The following is a 17,933-nucleotide window of genomic DNA, read 5'->3' as shown; positions in this document are numbered from 1 at the left end:
TATTACTATTGGACTCTTCAAGCGTTCAGAAGAAGATACTTTGGGTTTTTATAAGTCTCCAGTCCAAGTAGTTGGGGTTCAGAGTTCAGAAGCCCTCTTTATTTGTATCCTCCACCTATTTTGTGTCAAACGGCCACTTTTGTAGGGGAGGCACACGAAATCTTCGGAAGAGCAAATACTGCGCTCTGATTCGCTGAAATCTTGCCAACGGTTTTACACTAAAAATTGAACAGAGAATAAACATAAGTAACAATGGTTTGACACTGAATTCACGGTGTGATGTGCTCAAGCTCATTAGATTTCTCAAAGTTGCATTGATTGAATGCTTTTTATCCATCTATTGATGTATTAAGGCAAAGTAGACAAAGAATTCGCGAACCTCGATGCAATAAAAACGCGAAAACAGTCTGATATGGCAGACCACTACTTACTTGAACCTGTTCGAAAATCAAATATATCTTGTTATATGCAAATATCTATTACACAATCATAAGTCATCAGCCTAAACCATGAGCCCAGTACTTTTATCTGTCACACTAGAACCATCATTTGAATTATCAACGTGTTCAGCATGAGATATTTGAGCTTTCTCTTTGATCAGCTTCATATCAAAGTTTTCAATCTTTTCATCAAACACCTCAGCAACTTCTTCCAAGGTGCGTCCTGAAGTTTCAACAAATGTCAAGATCACAACAATCAATTCAACAGCCAAAATACAACACCAAACGATATAATATTTCCATTCAATTGCATCCATAGCAATCGGATTGACAAAGTTGTTATAGATTTGGCCCAATTCTTGACCGAAAACATTGATATTAATACCTTTTGCACGGATTTGATAAGATGTGATTTCAGTCATGTAAAGATATGGCAACCCATTCAAACCCAAGTTATAAGCAAAATAGTACAAAAAAATCATTGCCAAAACACCTTTACCTAATGCTTTATCTTCAAAATTTCTCTGTTGGTTAATAGCTGAAAGAATTGTCCAAATAACATAGAACAACAACATCAAACTGACTGAGATAATAAACATTGGTCTTCTTTTGGTATGTTGGAATGCAAATAAATTGATAAAAATAGAGATGACATAGTTATAGATCATCAAACCACCAGTGAATAATAATTGTTCATCAGTATTATTTATACCAATTGATACCAAAACTTTATTCAAATAGTAAGAAACCAATCCATTACCAGACAATTGCATTAAAATAGCAATCCAAACCAAGATCCATAAACGTTTTCTGTTACCTGGTGTTTTGAAGAAATCCAAGTAAGAGGATTTATCAGCAAGTTTTTCCTCTTCGATAGCCATTTCAATTTCAGCCAATTCAAAATCAACTAATGCACCACCTTTTGATTCATCACCACCACCATGATGTTTCAACAAAATGTCTCTTGCTTCATCATTTCTACCTTTTGAAACCAAAAATCTTGGTGATTCAGGAACTAAGTAAATCAAAAAGAATTGAATTAATGGGAAAAATCCTTGCAAGATTGTTGGAACTCTCCATGACCAATTTGAACTCAAATTTCTTGTACCATAACTACACCAGGATGAAACAATGGCACCTAAATACCAATTGGAGTTATAAAATGCAGTGACAACTTCTCTGTGTGTTGGATAGGATAATTCTGAAATTAATGATGGTGAAGCAACCATAGTCATTGAATTACCAAACCCAATAATGATACGTGCAATTAAAAACATAGCATATGTTCTCATACCATCATCATGATCGCGTTCTCCAGAGACTGTTAACCAAGTACCTGCACATGATTGAACAACTGAACCACCAAACATGAAGGCATTACCAATGGTGATTGTATTTCTTCTACCAAAACGATCAGAAACATATGAAGTTACAAAGAACCCTAAAGCAACACCAAAGACAACCCCATTTGATAAGGCACCTAAAGTGGCACCTGTTGGGTTGGACATTGCTCTCATCCAGTCAGGGATAGATTGGAAAGCATTTAATAATGAACCATCATAACCTGTGTTTGCACTACTTATACTGATGATGACCATAAGCATGTTCAAGTATAATAAATGTGGGACTTTGTACCATGGTTTTCCTTCGTGATCGGGTAGAAAGTTTTGTAATTTGTTTGGAGGTTGCTTTGTAGTGTCAACCTCTTCTATTGATTGTTCTTCTTCATCTAATTTGATTGTTTTCTTGTTCTTCTTCCAGAACTTGACTTCATCAACGATAAAACCAGCCATTGTAAAAGAACTTTTAAGCGTGTTCTGTGATAAACTGTTAAATAGCTTTATTGATAGCGTATTTGTAACAGAGTGCAGTATCTTCTATGGGGATTACATCCTGTTTATATACCTGGTTTCCAAATGAAACTCAATGGCTAAGTATTCCCAAAAGAGAATGGAGGTTGTTGTTTTCGTAGGCTATTTTTCGAATGCATGATGGCGCATTATTCCTCAAATCAAGTGATCCGGGGAAAAACTTTTTTTGTGGGTGCGATCGGAAAATGTCCACAAAAAGTTTAAACTACGTAATTGTTCCGTGAAATGAAACAAATTTGTCCTCTCTTTACTCTACATTTTGATTCTCAAGAATTCTTTACCAGCTGAAGCCTAAAAAGACCATTGGTGCCTGCTATATCAGGAGAAGGGGAAATGAAGTATAGACACAGCGCGTGTTAGTTCACGACGTCGCCGTCGTAAAAATTTGCAAACCTGGAGTCTACACGAACAATCAATATTCCACAGTGCTTTACATCACAATAACTTACCGGCAGTACTGGAAGATTTTGCGATTCTGAATTGCTTTCAAGTTTTAATCCATGATCTCGAATTGTCCAACACCATGTTTTTCCCCAGATGTCCTTCAGGACATGACTCAAATCTATCCCGCCAGGCTGCATCCAACGCAAATCAAATTCAAACACAGGAGACTGGCTCTATACAAACACGCTAAACCATGGCTTGTGTACTCCTAGTTGACTTTGGTTTTTAGAGCAAAATGATCATGTTATACTGAACCTAGATCAGTTAAAAGCTGAGAAACTGGGCGGAATGATCAATATCGAAGTATGTAAAACAATAATTGTTTATCCGGTGACTCTGCTTCAGTTCAGTTGAGCTCAATACATCGGTTTAGTTCAAACATGGCCATATAATGAGCCATAGACTTAATGAACGCACCTTACACCTTACTCGGAGGATCCGTAAGTATTGTTGTTCTCCACCAGCAGTCAGCGTTAATGTTGGGATAAAGGATTTTTGGTATAGTAGTACTAATATCAATACGTTTACCGGGAACAATCGTTGGCGTCAGCTTGTATATTGTTTTCTAAACACTTCGGTGTTTAGTTAAAGTTGAGTAGTGAACTTACGGTCCCTGTGCTAGAAGTTGTAACAATAGCGAGGGTATATGAATTACAACTAGGACAATGGTTTCCTAGGATAAGGTATACAATCATTGAACGAACAACCCAACTACAACAATAGGCAGAGGATAGTGGAAACGTATAACCTACCCATCTTACACCAATCCAATTCCTCCGCTGACTAAGTTTCTCGTCAAAGTTGTCTTTTCGGGTTTTTATGGGGTGGAAGTATGCACCAGGTTGGAGTTATTTACGTCGTTTTTTTTGTAGCATCTAACGTACATCTGATGCGGACAAGTTTTTAATTTTGTGCTTTGAAGCTATGTAATAGTTACCAGCTATGAACAAATTCCAACTGGGGTAGCAGTTGAATATAATAGCCGGCCTGTCGTCTGGGATCTCGTGAATGGCTTGTTCAAGATTCAAAAACTGATGATGTTAATTGTGAGGCTAACAGAGGCCCGTGCCGACCAGCAATTTTACGATTTTGTGTAATGTTTCAAAGCAAAAGAAAATGTCGAAAGCTGTTCAAACGCTCGACGATGGTACAAAATTCGAAGGCGTAGGACGTATAGTAACGAGCTTGGTTGGGTGCAGTCGAACCTAGAAAAGATTTAGATGGCCGCAGCACCGGGTCCTATGGGTAAATGAAAAATGAAAGCACATACACATTCAAGATTTCTAGTCTGTTTTTAGGGTGAATAGCTGTTGATATTAACTATCTCATGATCAACTTTTCCTGAAATCTTTGAAGGGGTTAGGCTATTTGTGTACACTACATTCTAATTTCTGGGCTAAAAATTGAACCTTATTCTTAGGGCCAGCTCATTTAGCCGACATGCTATGCTTTTCGGAAAAATCCACGTTGAAGTTGTTGAACCTAAGCTGAAAGTGTTGGAAAATGTTTTTGTGAGTGGGGCATCTGATTCTGGTCTGGTGGATCATTTCTTGCTGATGAGTGTGATTGAGTATTTTTGTGAACTTGAGTCTTGAAGTAGTGCCTAGTGCAGCCTAGTTTTAACCTGCAAAGACAACTCTTTGATAGACTTAAAAAGACATTTTGCAAAGCCGTTTTGAGTTGAATCCATGAGAATACATGGCAAAATAGAGCATCCTGAGGGAACTGATGATATGACTTCGTTGAACTAAATCATCAAGTTGAAAACAGGGCTGAATTTGAGTTATAAAGCTCAAAAACAAAGGCGAAGCGTTCCAACACCAACCAATACAGTCAACAATCCAATGCAGTCATTTATTATAAGTACTTTAGCATCTAAAGTTCATCAATTATCCTAGATAATGCTTCATCAAACTCACTATCCTCTGTGTCTAGTGTCTCACTTTGAACAACACCAGTACCATCACTTATTTCAGTTGCACTCGAAACAAAAATTGGGTCAGATAGAGTACTGGACTCTGTTGTTACTGTTGCAAATTGTTGAATACTTGATTGGGTTTCGGGCCTGATGGAATCAACTTCGACTCTTTTTGATGAAATAAGTCCCATTGTTGCTAAGGTCAACTTCATGAAATAGAAAATGATATTGAAAACAAACATGACAGGCAATTTGAACAATCTTCTCCAAAATACTCTTAAAACACATAATCCAAAGAAAATCAAGGTATAATACATCCTTTTCTTGTCCTTCTCACTACTCAATTTGATATCATTTATGAAACCATCTGATTTCTCCAACACGGTTTTCAAATACCCATATTTATCAGATAAATAAGTCAAGGAATCATTCTGTATTGTCAACTCATCCATGTTTAATTGGGATTGAACTAGAGAAGATTGCAATATTTGGCTTGATTGTGATAATTTGGATGTGATCTTTTTTGTTGTTGTCATGATCTTGCTATTAGTTGATACTGAAGCATCGTCAATGGATGTAGTCTCTGCTTTGTTTATCAATGATTCCTTTTCCTTTGGAGTGTATTTCTCTGTCTTCAATTTCTGGAATCTTTTCAAATGTGATTCTTTGATGTCAAGTTGTTTGCTTATGAAATTTTTTTTGAAACTTATCAGAAATCGATCATCTTTATCATACTCTGTGACATATTCAAGTAGCTTACCGCTCTTTGTCCTTATTGGTTTAGAAAGGTCAAGTTCAAATTCGAATTGGAGCTCTGATTTCAAGAATCCTAGTGTTTCATGGAAATTGTTGATCAGGTTCAAAATATTGATTCTTACTTCATCATCTTTGAAATCATCAAATTTATGGAAGTTGGAAAGCAATTCTTTTTTGTATTCCTTTAGTTTGGAGAGGCTGGTCTCAATCTCAAGTGACATGATCTTCATCAATTATCTGGTTTCTTAAATGGTGGTGTCAACGTTGTTAAAATCCAAAAGCCAGTTCGATCTTGTTTTTTTTCGGTTGAACTTACGTAATCTTCAGCATAAATAAAAAAGCTTGCGAAATGCAAAACGTAAACAAACCATCATCAAAACACTCAAAGAAACCCAGCCTTTTGGCGTATTAATCTATTAACTTGTCATCCTGTACTACCTTAATATTCAAAAATCATGTTCAAGGGTCAGAAATATCAACCAAACACAACGTTCCAGTTTGTGAATTATGAACAATCTTCATCTGGTGTGTTCAGAGAGCCAAAAAGACAGAAACTTAACATACCAAACACCATGAAGTTCCAACTTGCAAATACACCACCCAAATCCACTTCCCCAGATCCAAACCTAACTACAATTTCAACAACGGTGCCTGTTAGTCACACACATACTTTTGTCGCTGATAATCTTACAAATTCCCCAAAGACATGCCGAAAGGCCTCATATACAATTTTGACAACCGACCAGAAGACAAAGTTGATTGAATTAATTCAAAGATTCAGAGTTTATAGCTCTAAACCAAAATTAGATGCTTGGAACGAAGTTGTGAAGAGTTATAATGCACATTATAATTTGGATGATCGCGAAGGTTTGACCATCCAACATGCAAGAATCAAATTGAACCAAATTATTACAACAGCTGAAAACAAAGATCCAGAAAGTCTAAGCAAACCTGAACGGATGGCACTTGATTATAATAAAGAAAGACTGGAGTTCAAAAATGATGTCAACAAAGATTTGAAATTAGATAAGAGATACGAAAATAAGAATCCTAAATTAACGAAAGTATATGAATTGATTTTGAAACTACAACAACAGCTGGAGAAAGCTAGAGATTCAAACTCTGGCTCGGATTCTGATAATTCTTTCAAGACAGAGTTGTGGTTATTGCATAAGAGGGTGTTAGATTTGAAAACTATTGAAGAACAATATCAAATATTGGAACAGGTTGATTATAGTAAAGAGGGTGCTCGCGTGAAAGTCTCTAAAGAAATGAGAGATGAATTACTTGCAAAAGCTGAAGATATTCAACTTTCTTTGGATAAATTGTTATCTGGGCTTGAAACAACAGAGAAGAATGGTGATGGTGAACAGAAGGAATCACCAGAGGTAGTTAATGAAAATGATGTCGTTGATATTGAATTGTTAAACCAGAAAGAATCTGAATGAGTGACCTTAAAATTGTTGTCTAGCTATTAAAGTGTGCTCTCAGAACCACCATTTGCACCAGCTTCATTAACACAAGGAAATGCTTCTCACAATCCCCAAGTGCTTCAAGCTCGGATGTCAGTCAATAAGTCATATTCATATGGACATCTGAGTATAACTTCAACGGCAAGTCCCAAGCAAATCAATTCTCGTTTCGAGAGGTTGAACTAAGCTGACAATGTGTCATTGAACAGTGGTATAAATCTAGCTGAAGGAGCACAAGTCCATAGCAAATATAAATACTGCTCCGTGTCATCTATATTTTCGCTAAATATTCGAAACAGACTGCTCAATGTTGTAATATTCAAAGCATTTATACTTTGTAGTTTAGTTACTATGGTGTGTCCCGTTACCATATCCACTAAGTTAAGGCGTTAACCGGACTCCCACACCCAAAATTTCCTGAAAAATTATTTTGACGATGAGTGAAAGAAGCGATCAGAAAAAAAAGCGGTGAATGGCCACTAGAAAGTTCAAGTTGAAATTCATCTGTGGTTTACTCAGTTAATTCTTGTCTATTTGGAGTGTTTGAAAAGTGTTCAAAGCAGATTTCTGTACATATTAAAAAAAAATCTTGCAAACCAAAATTCTCCATCTCAAGTTTTTCTAACAAGTGTTTTTTTCAGCATAATATCAATTGTGAATCATCAATCAATATAATATAATACATACATACTACTATAATGTCTTGGTTATTTGGATCTTCTAAAAAGGATGAACAACCACAATCTACACAACAACAACCAATAAATAACAATTTGGGATTTGATCCAAACTCAATAACTGATGTTTCATCAATCATATCGACTCCAGGTGGTTTAGATACTTCAAGATTACATCCATTAGCAGGATTAGAAAAAGGTGTTGAATATTTAGATTTAGAAGATGAAAACTTAAACACATTAGAAGGTGCACAAGGTTTGATTCCTTCAAGAGGTTGGACAGATGATTTATGTTATGGTACTGGTGCTGTTTATTTATTAGGTTTAGGTCTTGGTGGTTCATATGGTTTTTTTGAAGGTTTGAAAAACATTCCTGCAAATTCTCCAGGTAAATTAAAATTAAACACTGTTTTAAATCATGTTACCAAACGTGGTCCATTCTTAGGTAATACTGCAGGTGTTTTAGCATTAACTTATAATTTAGTTGATAGTACTATCGATGGTGTTAGAGGTAAACATGATGCTTTGAATTCTGTTGCTGCTGGTGCAATCTCTGGTGCTTTATTCAAATCTACTAAAGGGTTGAAACCTGCTGGTATTGCTTCTGGGTTAATGGCCGGTGCTGCTGCTGCTTGGTGTGGTCTTAAAGCTTTGCTAGCCTAGATTTGACCGTAAGAGGACTGTTCATGAATTGAATGAATTAATCAACTAAAAAATTAAAGAGAATGTATGTTAGAATGAGATAGGAATGAATGAAGAATTTTTATGCCTTTTTTTTTACCATTATTGTTTAGCGAAAGGGAACTGTTTTTAAAAGTTCTATGTTCATGTGTATATATTGTTTGCATTATAAGGAAGTAATACATTGTGTAAAGAGATATCAAAGATTTCAAAGAAAAAAAGAAGGAAACCCAAAGGTTGTAAACTATTTATTATGAGAAAAGCTTGATAACTATTTAATGTGGCTTTCTATGCTGAAATTTGCTCCAACTGTTGTCTTTTTTCAGGAATTGGATCTGATGGTTCTTCGTTGTCTACCTTGTGTTTTCTTGTCTCCTTTTCTTCCTTTTTGACAACTTTTGGTTCATATTTCTTTTCTGTACCGTCTTCATTTAGCTTATCAAATACTTTATAAAACTCTTCATAGGTTTTGGCTCTTGCGATCAATTGGTAGGCAAAAGATCTCCCAGGTGTCATTCTTGTCAACATATATTTAGTATTCCCTTCATAATTTCCAAACTTTTGTGCAATTTCAGTGTATTCTCTTAACAATCTAGGCCAATTTAATGGAGATTCACTAAAACATGTTGGGTTCTCTTCGGCAGTAGTTGCAATCATTCCACCAACATCTGTGCCATATTGTTCTTGTAATTTATTGAAATCTTTACGATTTAAAACTGAGCCATTCACTATGAATGATACTTTATACTCATCACATTTTGCTTTAATTTTATCAACATAATCTCTAATAGGAGTTTCTCTATTTCTCATTAACTGAGTACGACAATGCACTGTAAGATTTGTTATACCCGTTTTCAACAATTTTTCAATCAAATTTAAGGAGTCTTCTTCTTCTGGTAAAAGCCTTATCTTCACACTTATTGGTTTATTATTTGGTTTCCCGATTTTTTCAACAAGATTTATCAATATTGATTCTAATAAATCTGGAGTCTTTAATAAAGCAGCACCCATACCTGCATGAATTGAGAAATGTTTTGGACAACCAGCATTTATATCGATTCCAGAAACATCATTTATAATTATTTTAGCAGCATCAACAGCCAAATCTGGGTTAGCAGTCCCCATTTGGAAAATCAATTTTGAGTCTTCTAAAGATGGATGAGTTCTAAATATTAAATTTGTTACACCTGGAACTTTTGTTTTATCTCTTGAGAGGAAATCTACAGTGCCTAGTTTTTCATTTACCACTCTATCACAGGTTAAAAGTTTTTTATCAATGATTTCAGGCCCTGAGAAACATGTTAGTATTGAACAAGATGAGTTATTAATATGTCAAACATACCCCAGACCAAATCAGCACCATATTTTAGGGCTAATAATCTTGTTGGAAGCTCCCCAGCTCTGACCATAGGAGCCAGCACCAATTTTCCTTTGTAGTCAACCATTTTTACAACCTTGGTATCGATAAACTAGCTTTGAGACTTGACTATAAAGACTCTTGATTAGATTTATATTTTTTTTTTTTCAAAAAAGAAAACACAACCGTTTTGTATTTTCACCTTTTTCGGAAATATCTCTTTTGAGATATGGTTATGTTTACGCTGGTCTGCCTGACTGGTTTCCACATCAACCACTATTTTTTTTTGGCTGGCCCTTTGAAAAAAAGGATCAACAGTGAACACAACAAGTTCAAATCGTGGATCTGGAACAATTGACACACGCTGTAACCAGTATCTGGAGTGTGAAAGCATATCTGATGTAGCAGAACTTATCAGCGTAACAAAAGGTAACCAACAATTGGAATAGATGAAACAAGTGTATCCAAATCTGCCTCTATCCAACTTTGTTTCATAAGTGTCGCGAACAGAACTGAATCAGGTACCAGGCACATAATTTTTTAAGCTCGAATCTCGCGTTGAATAGGGTTCTTTGTAGCAATTAATGGTCGTAGATAACTTGTGTGTATCATTGAGGAATACTCCTGGTTTAAATATAGAAGTACTTTCATGGCTTGTGGCCAATCAGATCTCGCCCTGAACATCCTAGATCTCCAAGTCTCAGACGCTGTTTGCTCTGAATCTCGCTTGTCGTTAAAACACGCCCTTTGTTTTTTTTCACTTTGGAATGTTTTGCAATTTGATCGTGTCTCAAGAAAAACATAAAACAATCCCAAAACACCGTCTTTCTAACAAGAACCAGCACTTAAATACACCAAACGATCATATTTTTCTACTCGTCCCCTTTCACAACCGCAAAAACAAACACCAACTACAACACCACAAATCAATCCAACTGATCAGTCACTCTTTTATATTACTACCCATCTTGACTCTAATTAGCCGCCCTACTACGTCCATAAACCCTTATTACACTGTTGCTAATTAAAAGATGTCAAAGTTCATCCCCAAATCACAATCATTTGCTAATGCTCACCATGCCGCTGATAATGTGAAACTTGAAACAACTGCTGAAAAATCAATTGGCAAGGAAATCAACGTTGTCAATGGTAAAGATTTTAACCATTTGGACCTTATTATCGAAGCTAAGAACAACAGATTGAAATCAGAATTTTTTTACATCTATGATTATGACAAGTTCAACAATTGCTCTCTTTTGAAAGAAAACTTTAATGTTTTAGCTGCTAATCAGATCAATCACAACTCTGCCAGATATGTTATTCATTACTTAACTATGGAATTGAAAAGAAGATTCAAGGAGATCAAATCGAACTCAAAGGCTTCTAAACAAGAACAAAACATGATCTATGATATCTTCAAGCCAAGTCTTGGTCAATTTGATGAGTCTGATTTATCAGAAGCTAATGATTTTATTAGATCTTTGTTCCCATACGAAGGTTGTTCTTTTACCGGTGAAAAATTGGAAAAATTGATTGGAAAATCAACTTGGATTACTTTGATTTTGTCACTTAGAATCATATGGAGTTTGTTACCAAAAGCTATAATACCTTGGACTTCATTCCATAAGTTTGAAACACATGAACAGAAATCAAATTTTTCAAATAAGCAATCGTTTTATCAGGTTCTTCCAACATATTTACCTTCACATAACCATTCATGTGTCTTGTTTGAATTTTTGGAAATCTTATTATACATTTTTGCAGATAACTATTTTTTGGATCTAAATGTTGCAATTGATTTGATATTTACAGCTGGTCAAATTTGTTTCAATAGAGATGAGTTCAAACCTTCAAACAACCAAAATGATGATGATTTGAATGAACTGCAAAGATTTTATTATAAGAGAGGTTATTCATTTTATCAAATATTTGTTTCCTACTTGAGAAGTTTATCAGAGGAACCAACTTTTGGCCATAAAACTTTATTGGAATTGTTCAAAATTGATGAATATCCACCAAAACCTTATAAACCAGTTACTCAAAAGGCATTAACTTTAACTGTTCCAAGTGATCCTGAATTAGCAACTACTAATTATTTTAAGTTGATCTCAAACGCTTCAAATGCAACCTCAAGAATCTATTCTTCAAATCACACATTCACAAAATTTGAAAACAAATTCTTGGATAAGTTTGAAATTAACCCACACAAGATTATTGAACATTTTTTCTCCAAATCATCAAAGAATTATTTATTGAAATTTGATAAGAACTTGAACTTTGATAATTTCAAAGTTGGTAATGATATCAATAAATTTAGAGAAAATTTGAAAAACGGTACCCTCTTTGAAAATAAAGAATTAATCTCAACTTTCATCAATGATTTCAATAGATATGGGTTTGATAAAGGTGGTGCTGATCCTCAAGGTCAAAATGAATCATTTGTTGCTGATACCATCAACTTTAACTTCAATTCAAGCATGGAAAATGTTGATAGTAATCCTGTTAGAGTTTCAAAGTTGGAAATTAGTGAATGGTTTATTAATGCTTGGAAATATGAAACATTTTTGGGTTTCTTGCAAAATACTGTTGTGTTGAAATTAACCAAGACTATTGGTGATTGTGACTGGTTGATTGTTACTTCAGATGATAAAGTTTCAACAAACAATCGTTATTTGACTCCACCAAGCTCTGCCAATGATGTTATTGATAATGTGAAAGAGAAGGAGTTGAACGGTGGTACATCTACTGCTAAAAAGGAATTATTGCCTGCTTTGAATCCAAAAGGTAAAGGTTGTGGTTTGTTAGGTGGGAAAAAGGAAACACAAGTTGATGATGATGAATCACCAGTTCCAAGACACACTAAGAGATCAAGTCCAAAGAAATCAGATTTGAAGAAGATATCACATCCAAGTCCACCTAGAGATATATCACATTTTGAAAATGCTGCATCTGGTAGACCTTCACTTGATCATTCTCCAAGAACTGCTGGTAAGAAATCAATTGAAAAGCAAAATGATTCACTCGATCAAGCAAAGTCACTTGAACAACCGCTCCAAGTTACAAAGCAACCAATCTCCAAGCCTTCATCTCCAAAGCTTCCTTCATTAGTTGATGCTGTTATTGATACTCCAGATTCCAATGAGTCGTTCAAATCAGAATCCAAAATATCTGTTGCTTCAAAAGAATTGAAAGAATCACCAGTTGTTAAACATTCACCAGTTGTTAACTCCTCAACATCTGCCTCTCCAGATAAACCACTTCCTATTGAGAAACCATCTGTTGCTTCCTCATCTTCATCCCCTGTTCAACCTCCAGTTTTGCCAAAGCAAAAAATTGCAACACCACCTCAGCAAGTTTCTAAAACTTTAAACATTCCACCGCCTGTTTTGAAAGATGAACAAAATACAAACTCTTTGGATTCAACAAATGCTAAACAATTGGGTGAAGTTGAATTGCCAAAAGTTTTATTACCAAGACCTCTTCAATCACCAAAGAATTATGATGTTCCAAAATCTCCTGTTGGTTCACCAATGAGATTCAAGAAAGGTTCTTCCCCAAATGCACATCCATATCTTCAACTTCAACATCAATCTCCACAAAAGCAACCAAGAGCTCCTGTTTCACGTCCTCAACAATTACCTCAACAGCCTCAATTGGGAAACAAGAACAAATATTCAACACCACCAACTAGAACTGTTGAAAGATTTGAACCATCTCCATCACCACATTTCAACTTTACAAAACCATTGCATTCACCAACCTCTCCAAATGTTCCATTCTCACCAAATTCTTCAAACAGATCTTTAGATAGACCTAAAAGATTTTCAAAATTAGCTGTTGCTACTGGAAATGTTCAATCAAGTATTAAGAATTTTTCACCATCAAGTTCTCCTATTACTCAAGCCCTACCTAAATTTTTCAAGAAAGGTTCAAGTGATCAGCTATCAAACCTTCCAAGTAGTGGTTCTTCAGGTTCATTATCACATATCAATGATGGCTCTGGTACTGATGGTAATAATAGTTCAAGAAAATCCGCCTTGTTGATGAATAATCCAGAACTAGAGGTTGTTAATATTGAAACTATTCCAGAAATTCCATACACTCCAAAGGCTTTGAGAGAAGCTCAATTTAGTGGCTCATCAGCAGATCTTGGCTCATCAAGAGAAAGATCATCATCAACTATTAATTCCAAGGATGATAAAGAAAAAGAGAAAAAGTCAAAAGAATTGGATGATTGTAATACAGCTGATTTCAACAAATTATTATCAGAAAATAGAGAAAGTTTTATGGGTGATCATTATAGTTCTGCAAATACTAGTGCAAATTCTGAGAAATCTTTACCAGAGTTAATTGAATCAAATGAAGGTGATGATACACAGGATACAACAAAGACTCAACATGAACATTTAAAAATTGAACAAAATTTAGATGGTTTATTAGAAGAGATTAAAGAGAGTTTAGATTCAAGTGAGAAATTTTTCAGCACTGATGATTTGACTGAAAACAAAAGAAGTTCAACTATAAATGTTTGATTTATTGGGATATCTAAAATGTATATTATGGACAGTGTTATTTTTTGTACAATAGATTTTTTATTTTTGCTAGCATAAGGTTACAAGTGTGTTTTTTATAGTTAATTTGTTTGATTGAAATTTAATTTGAAATGAAATTTGTATGATGTAGTGCTTTATCGACTAGCAAGATTGAATTAGCTACACCGCAACTTCAAAAACATATTCACAGCTTTATATATTCCTCTAATCTAATACATCAAAGTAAATATCAAATGTCAAACCTTTTAGGGTTGTGTTTATAACTCATCATGCACGTTAATAGTGGTTGTAGTTGTATGTATTTCTTCATCATCTTCTTGAGCTTCAGTATCTGTTTCTTGTTCAGTTACATCTTCTTCTTCATCTCCAGATTCTTCATCTCCAGATCCCTTATCTCCAGTACCTTCATCTTCTGTTTCAACCTCTTCTGACTCTGATTCAGTTGTCAAATCCTCTTCTGCTTCTTCTTCACTATCTGATTCATATTCATCTCCCGATTCCTCATCAGTTGTAGCTTCTTCAGACTCTTCACTTTCAGGAGCATCAGTTTCTGATTCTGATTCTGATTCCGACTCTGATTCTGAATCTGATAAAAGTGCTTCAGTGTCCGATTCTTCCTCAGTTTCCACAAATTCTGTATCACTTTCAACATCTAGTGTATCTGTTACATCAATTACTTCATCGGTTGGCTTTGATTCTGTTTTAGTAATGGTAACTTGTTCAAATTCGGTCACGGCAGCACGATAATCATCGAACCCAGCATCTTCTAAAGTTTCCAAATCACCATCTGTTGTTGAAAACTCATCTGCTGTTTCAAAACCTTCATCTCCAGAGTCAACTTCATTTAATGGTTCTGATTCTTGGGCAGTTTCATAACCATCATCGCTTTCAGCTTCATCTGTAATCTCAGACTCTTGGGCAGTTTCATAACCTTCATCATCAGAGCTTTCCTCAACACCAGTTTCATAACCTTCTTCATCACTGGAAACATCTTCTGTACCACTTACAACCTCTTCGTCACTTGAAAGACCTTCTGTGTCACTTGAATCCACTTCATCGATAGCAACATCTTCATCACTGGAAACTTCTTCGGCAGGATCATTATTAAGCACTTCAGTCTCAACTTGAGGTTCAAAAGTCTCTACAACAGGTTCCACATCAGCACTTTGAGATTCAGTGAGAACACTTTCAGCTTCCTTAGCAGTATCAGGTATAATAGCATCTTCCAACTCCACAACAGGTTCAGGGACTTCGTCACTTTGAAATTCTTCTGGTTCTTTACTTGATTCCACAATAGGAGTTTCAATGACCTCAGCTTCAAATGGCGTACTAATTTCAGATTCTAATGGTGATGTACCTGCGACTCCTGATGATGACGGTTTTATTTGTTCAGAGATCTGGAGTTCTGATGATGAGCTTGTTAATGGTGTTGAAGATTCAACGGATTGGGTGGTTGTTTCGATTGATTTTGGAAGTTCTTCAGTTGTGGATGATGACACTGTAGATGATGATGAAGCATAATCATTCAATTTGGAGGCTAGTTTGGAAGTCAATGAATCAATTTCCTTCAATAAACTTTCAGGAGTTGTCATAGATGATGATGATAATTCAGTGGTTGAAACAGGAAGTTCTTTGGTGACCTGAGATTCCTCTGTTTTGATAGAGCTCTCGGTGGTTGTTAAATCAAGAATTGATTCGTCATCACTTGTCATTGGAGAAGTTGACGTTTTTGATCTCTTCTTCTTTTTCTTTAATGATTTTCTCTTCAACTTCTTTTTCTTCTTGGAACTTGAACTTGTTGAATCAGCAGGTGCACTTGTTAAGGAGCTTATTGGAATTTGTGAAGTTATTGACCCAATTTCATTCTCTGGTGGTATAGCATCATCCTTAAATCTATGATCTAATGTTGCAAATTCTGTTTCTGAAGAGCCTTGGACTGTCGAAGATGAAGTTGTTGGTTCCGATGGTTGTAATACTTTTAGTTCTTGAGTTGAAGTTGTTGTTTCAACACTTAATTCAGTAGTTGAAGTTGTCTCTTGTACTGTTTCTGTTTCTGTCTCCACTTTTGTGCTTGAAGCTGTTTCCAAGATAATACTAGTTTCAGTTGCAGTAACTTCTGGTTCCTCGGTCACTGTTGAAACAATTGGTTCTAGGGATTCAGTTGTAGTTTCTGTTACCACTCCTGGTTCACTAGTTTGTTCAAGTTCGGTTGAGGTGATCTCTTCTTCTTCATCATCTTCATATTCATCATCTGCGTCCTCTTCCTCGATGAAGCTTGTTGTGATTGGGGCTTTAGTTTCCTCTGCGTATAAGCCTGGTGACAAACTTGTAGGCCCCGTTGTAACACTCCTTTGATTCAAAGTGAAGTATTCACTAAAGTCCAATTTTTTAGTATTTAATGATCTATTTTGATAGTATAAATAACCTAATTGTAAAACAATAGCAACTATCAACAATTGGAAAGATCTTTTGAAAAAATTATAAATATGATGAGTCTCTAAACCTAACCCGTTCGGAATTTCAATAATATTAACTGTATTTGCAACAGAAACACTAGCTAAAAATGAACCGTTTGGTGAAAATGTCAATTTTGTAATTGACAAGGAATGAACATTGTTAAAAACTTTGATCTTCTTTAAAGATTGTAATTTGAATAAGATTATTGAATTTTCATTACCTGAAATTGCCAATACACCATTTTGTAAATTAACATCAATTGAAGTTATTGATTTTATTTTTTTAGAAACTTGGACTTCTTTAACAGTTTTCAATTTAGATGACAATGATAATTTGATCAATGAAACCCCATCACCATTTTTGGATGAAACTCCTAATACAACATGATTATTGTCAATAAATCTAACTTTATTTAGATTTATATTCTCATTGAAATCCACACGACGTAATAAAGATCTTCCAGTTATAATGGAAATGATCTCTATTGTGTTTGTCTTTGTGATATAAGTTAGGTTTTTACCATCAGGACTTATATCAAGATCTTTAACATCATTATTTGTTTCAATTTCATATTTCTCAAATAAATTTACTGGATCCAAAATATGAATAATTGTTGGAATTTTACTTGAAGCAATAGCAGCAATTGAACCATCTTTGGAAATTGTTATGAATTTCTGATAGATTGATTTTGAAATTTCAGATTCTAATGAAGTTGAAGTTATATATTTCAAATGATCATTGATATAAATGAATTTTTGTAAATTATGATTATGACCATTTGCAATTGAAGTTTGACCTTCATTACACCCCAGCAATATAATACTGTTATTTGAATCCAAGACACTTGGGGCATCATTTTCATCATTTAGTTTCAATTCTCTAAACTTCTTTATAGGTTTCTTCTTCTTGGTTAAGTTGATTGTTAAAGCAGTAAGTCTATTTGATATTTCTTGATTTCCTTCACCACCTCCACCAGTAACCAATAGCGTTTTGTCATTTAGGAACTTGGCGCCATATATGGGATAGCCAATATCATAATCCACTGAATTGAGTTTGACCATGGTTTCATCTATTGTATTGTTGACTATTTAAATTATAGTTCTTTGTAGTTGTTGATGTGTACACTTTTTTTCGCTAGTCTACCGCCGGGGAATTTTAGGAAGATGGTGGAAATCGAAGTGAATGACATATTTATTTCCTATTTAGGAAGTCAAGAAACGAATGGGTTTCAATTTAATCAAAGTAATTGATTAATTTGTTTTGAATATAGTGAAGATGTGGTTCGAATATAATGCTGTTATGTTTGA

At 34.9% G+C, this 17,933-nt stretch overlaps 7 protein-coding genes across 7 annotated transcripts; 3 read left to right on the top strand and 4 right to left on the bottom strand.

Moving 5' to 3' along the window:
- Positions 1-502: 502 nt before the first annotated feature.
- On the bottom strand, positions 503-2,044 carry WICANDRAFT_83369 (uncharacterized protein; the record flags this gene model as incomplete). The annotated part of the gene is made up of 1 exon (XM_019185531.1): positions 503-2,044. The coding sequence occupies one exon, from the start codon at positions 2,042-2,044 to the stop codon at positions 503-505; it is 1,542 nt and encodes a 513-aa protein (XP_019040357.1).
- Positions 2,045-4,630: 2,586 nt separating this feature from the next.
- SEC20 (Sec20p) lies at positions 4,631-5,125 on the bottom strand (the record flags this gene model as incomplete). Its single annotated transcript, XM_019185530.1, has 2 exons — positions 4,631-4,680; positions 4,717-5,125. The coding sequence occupies 2 exons, from the start codon at positions 5,123-5,125 to the stop codon at positions 4,631-4,633; spliced, it is 459 nt and encodes a 152-aa protein (XP_019040356.1).
- Positions 5,126-5,884: 759 nt separating this feature from the next.
- On the top strand, positions 5,885-6,877 carry WICANDRAFT_77795 (uncharacterized protein; the record flags this gene model as incomplete). Its single annotated transcript, XM_019184613.1, has 1 exon — positions 5,885-6,877. One exon carries the CDS (start codon positions 5,885-5,887, stop codon positions 6,875-6,877), a length of 993 nt encoding a protein of 330 aa, XP_019040355.1.
- A 722-nt stretch (positions 6,878-7,599) lies between these two features.
- TIM23 (protein transporter TIM23) lies at positions 7,600-8,241 on the top strand (the record flags this gene model as incomplete). The annotated part of the gene is made up of 1 exon (XM_019181546.1): positions 7,600-8,241. The coding sequence occupies one exon, from the start codon at positions 7,600-7,602 to the stop codon at positions 8,239-8,241; it is 642 nt and encodes a 213-aa protein (XP_019040354.1).
- A 306-nt stretch (positions 8,242-8,547) lies between these two features.
- Positions 8,548-9,704, bottom strand: SMM1 (tRNA-dihydrouridine(20) synthase (NAD(+)); the record flags this gene model as incomplete). The annotated part of the gene is made up of 2 exons (XM_019181567.1): positions 8,548-9,548; positions 9,602-9,704. 2 exons carry the CDS (start codon positions 9,702-9,704, stop codon positions 8,548-8,550), a joined length of 1,104 nt encoding a protein of 367 aa, XP_019040353.1.
- A 943-nt stretch (positions 9,705-10,647) lies between these two features.
- On the top strand, positions 10,648-14,527 carry WICANDRAFT_104257 (uncharacterized protein; the record flags this gene model as incomplete). The annotated part of the gene is made up of 1 exon (XM_019180408.1): positions 10,648-14,527. One exon carries the CDS (start codon positions 10,648-10,650, stop codon positions 14,146-14,148), a length of 3,501 nt encoding a protein of 1,166 aa, XP_019040352.1. The 3' UTR covers positions 14,149-14,527.
- Positions 14,528-16,589: 2,062 nt separating this feature from the next.
- On the bottom strand, positions 16,590-17,687 carry SEC12 (Sar family guanine nucleotide exchange factor SEC12; the record flags this gene model as incomplete). Its single annotated transcript, XM_019181395.1, has 1 exon — positions 16,590-17,687. A coding segment is annotated over one exon (1,098 nt), but the record flags the coding sequence as incomplete, so codon positions are not given.
- Between the last annotated feature and the right edge of the window lie 246 nt (positions 17,688-17,933).

This window comes from Wickerhamomyces anomalus, assembly GCF_001661255.1.
Source record: "Wickerhamomyces anomalus NRRL Y-366-8 unplaced genomic scaffold WICANscaffold_2, whole genome shotgun sequence".
Taxonomy (NCBI): domain Eukaryota; kingdom Fungi; phylum Ascomycota; class Saccharomycetes; order Phaffomycetales; family Wickerhamomycetaceae; genus Hansenula; species Hansenula anomala.
This window is presented reverse-complemented; position numbering and strand designations above follow the sequence as displayed.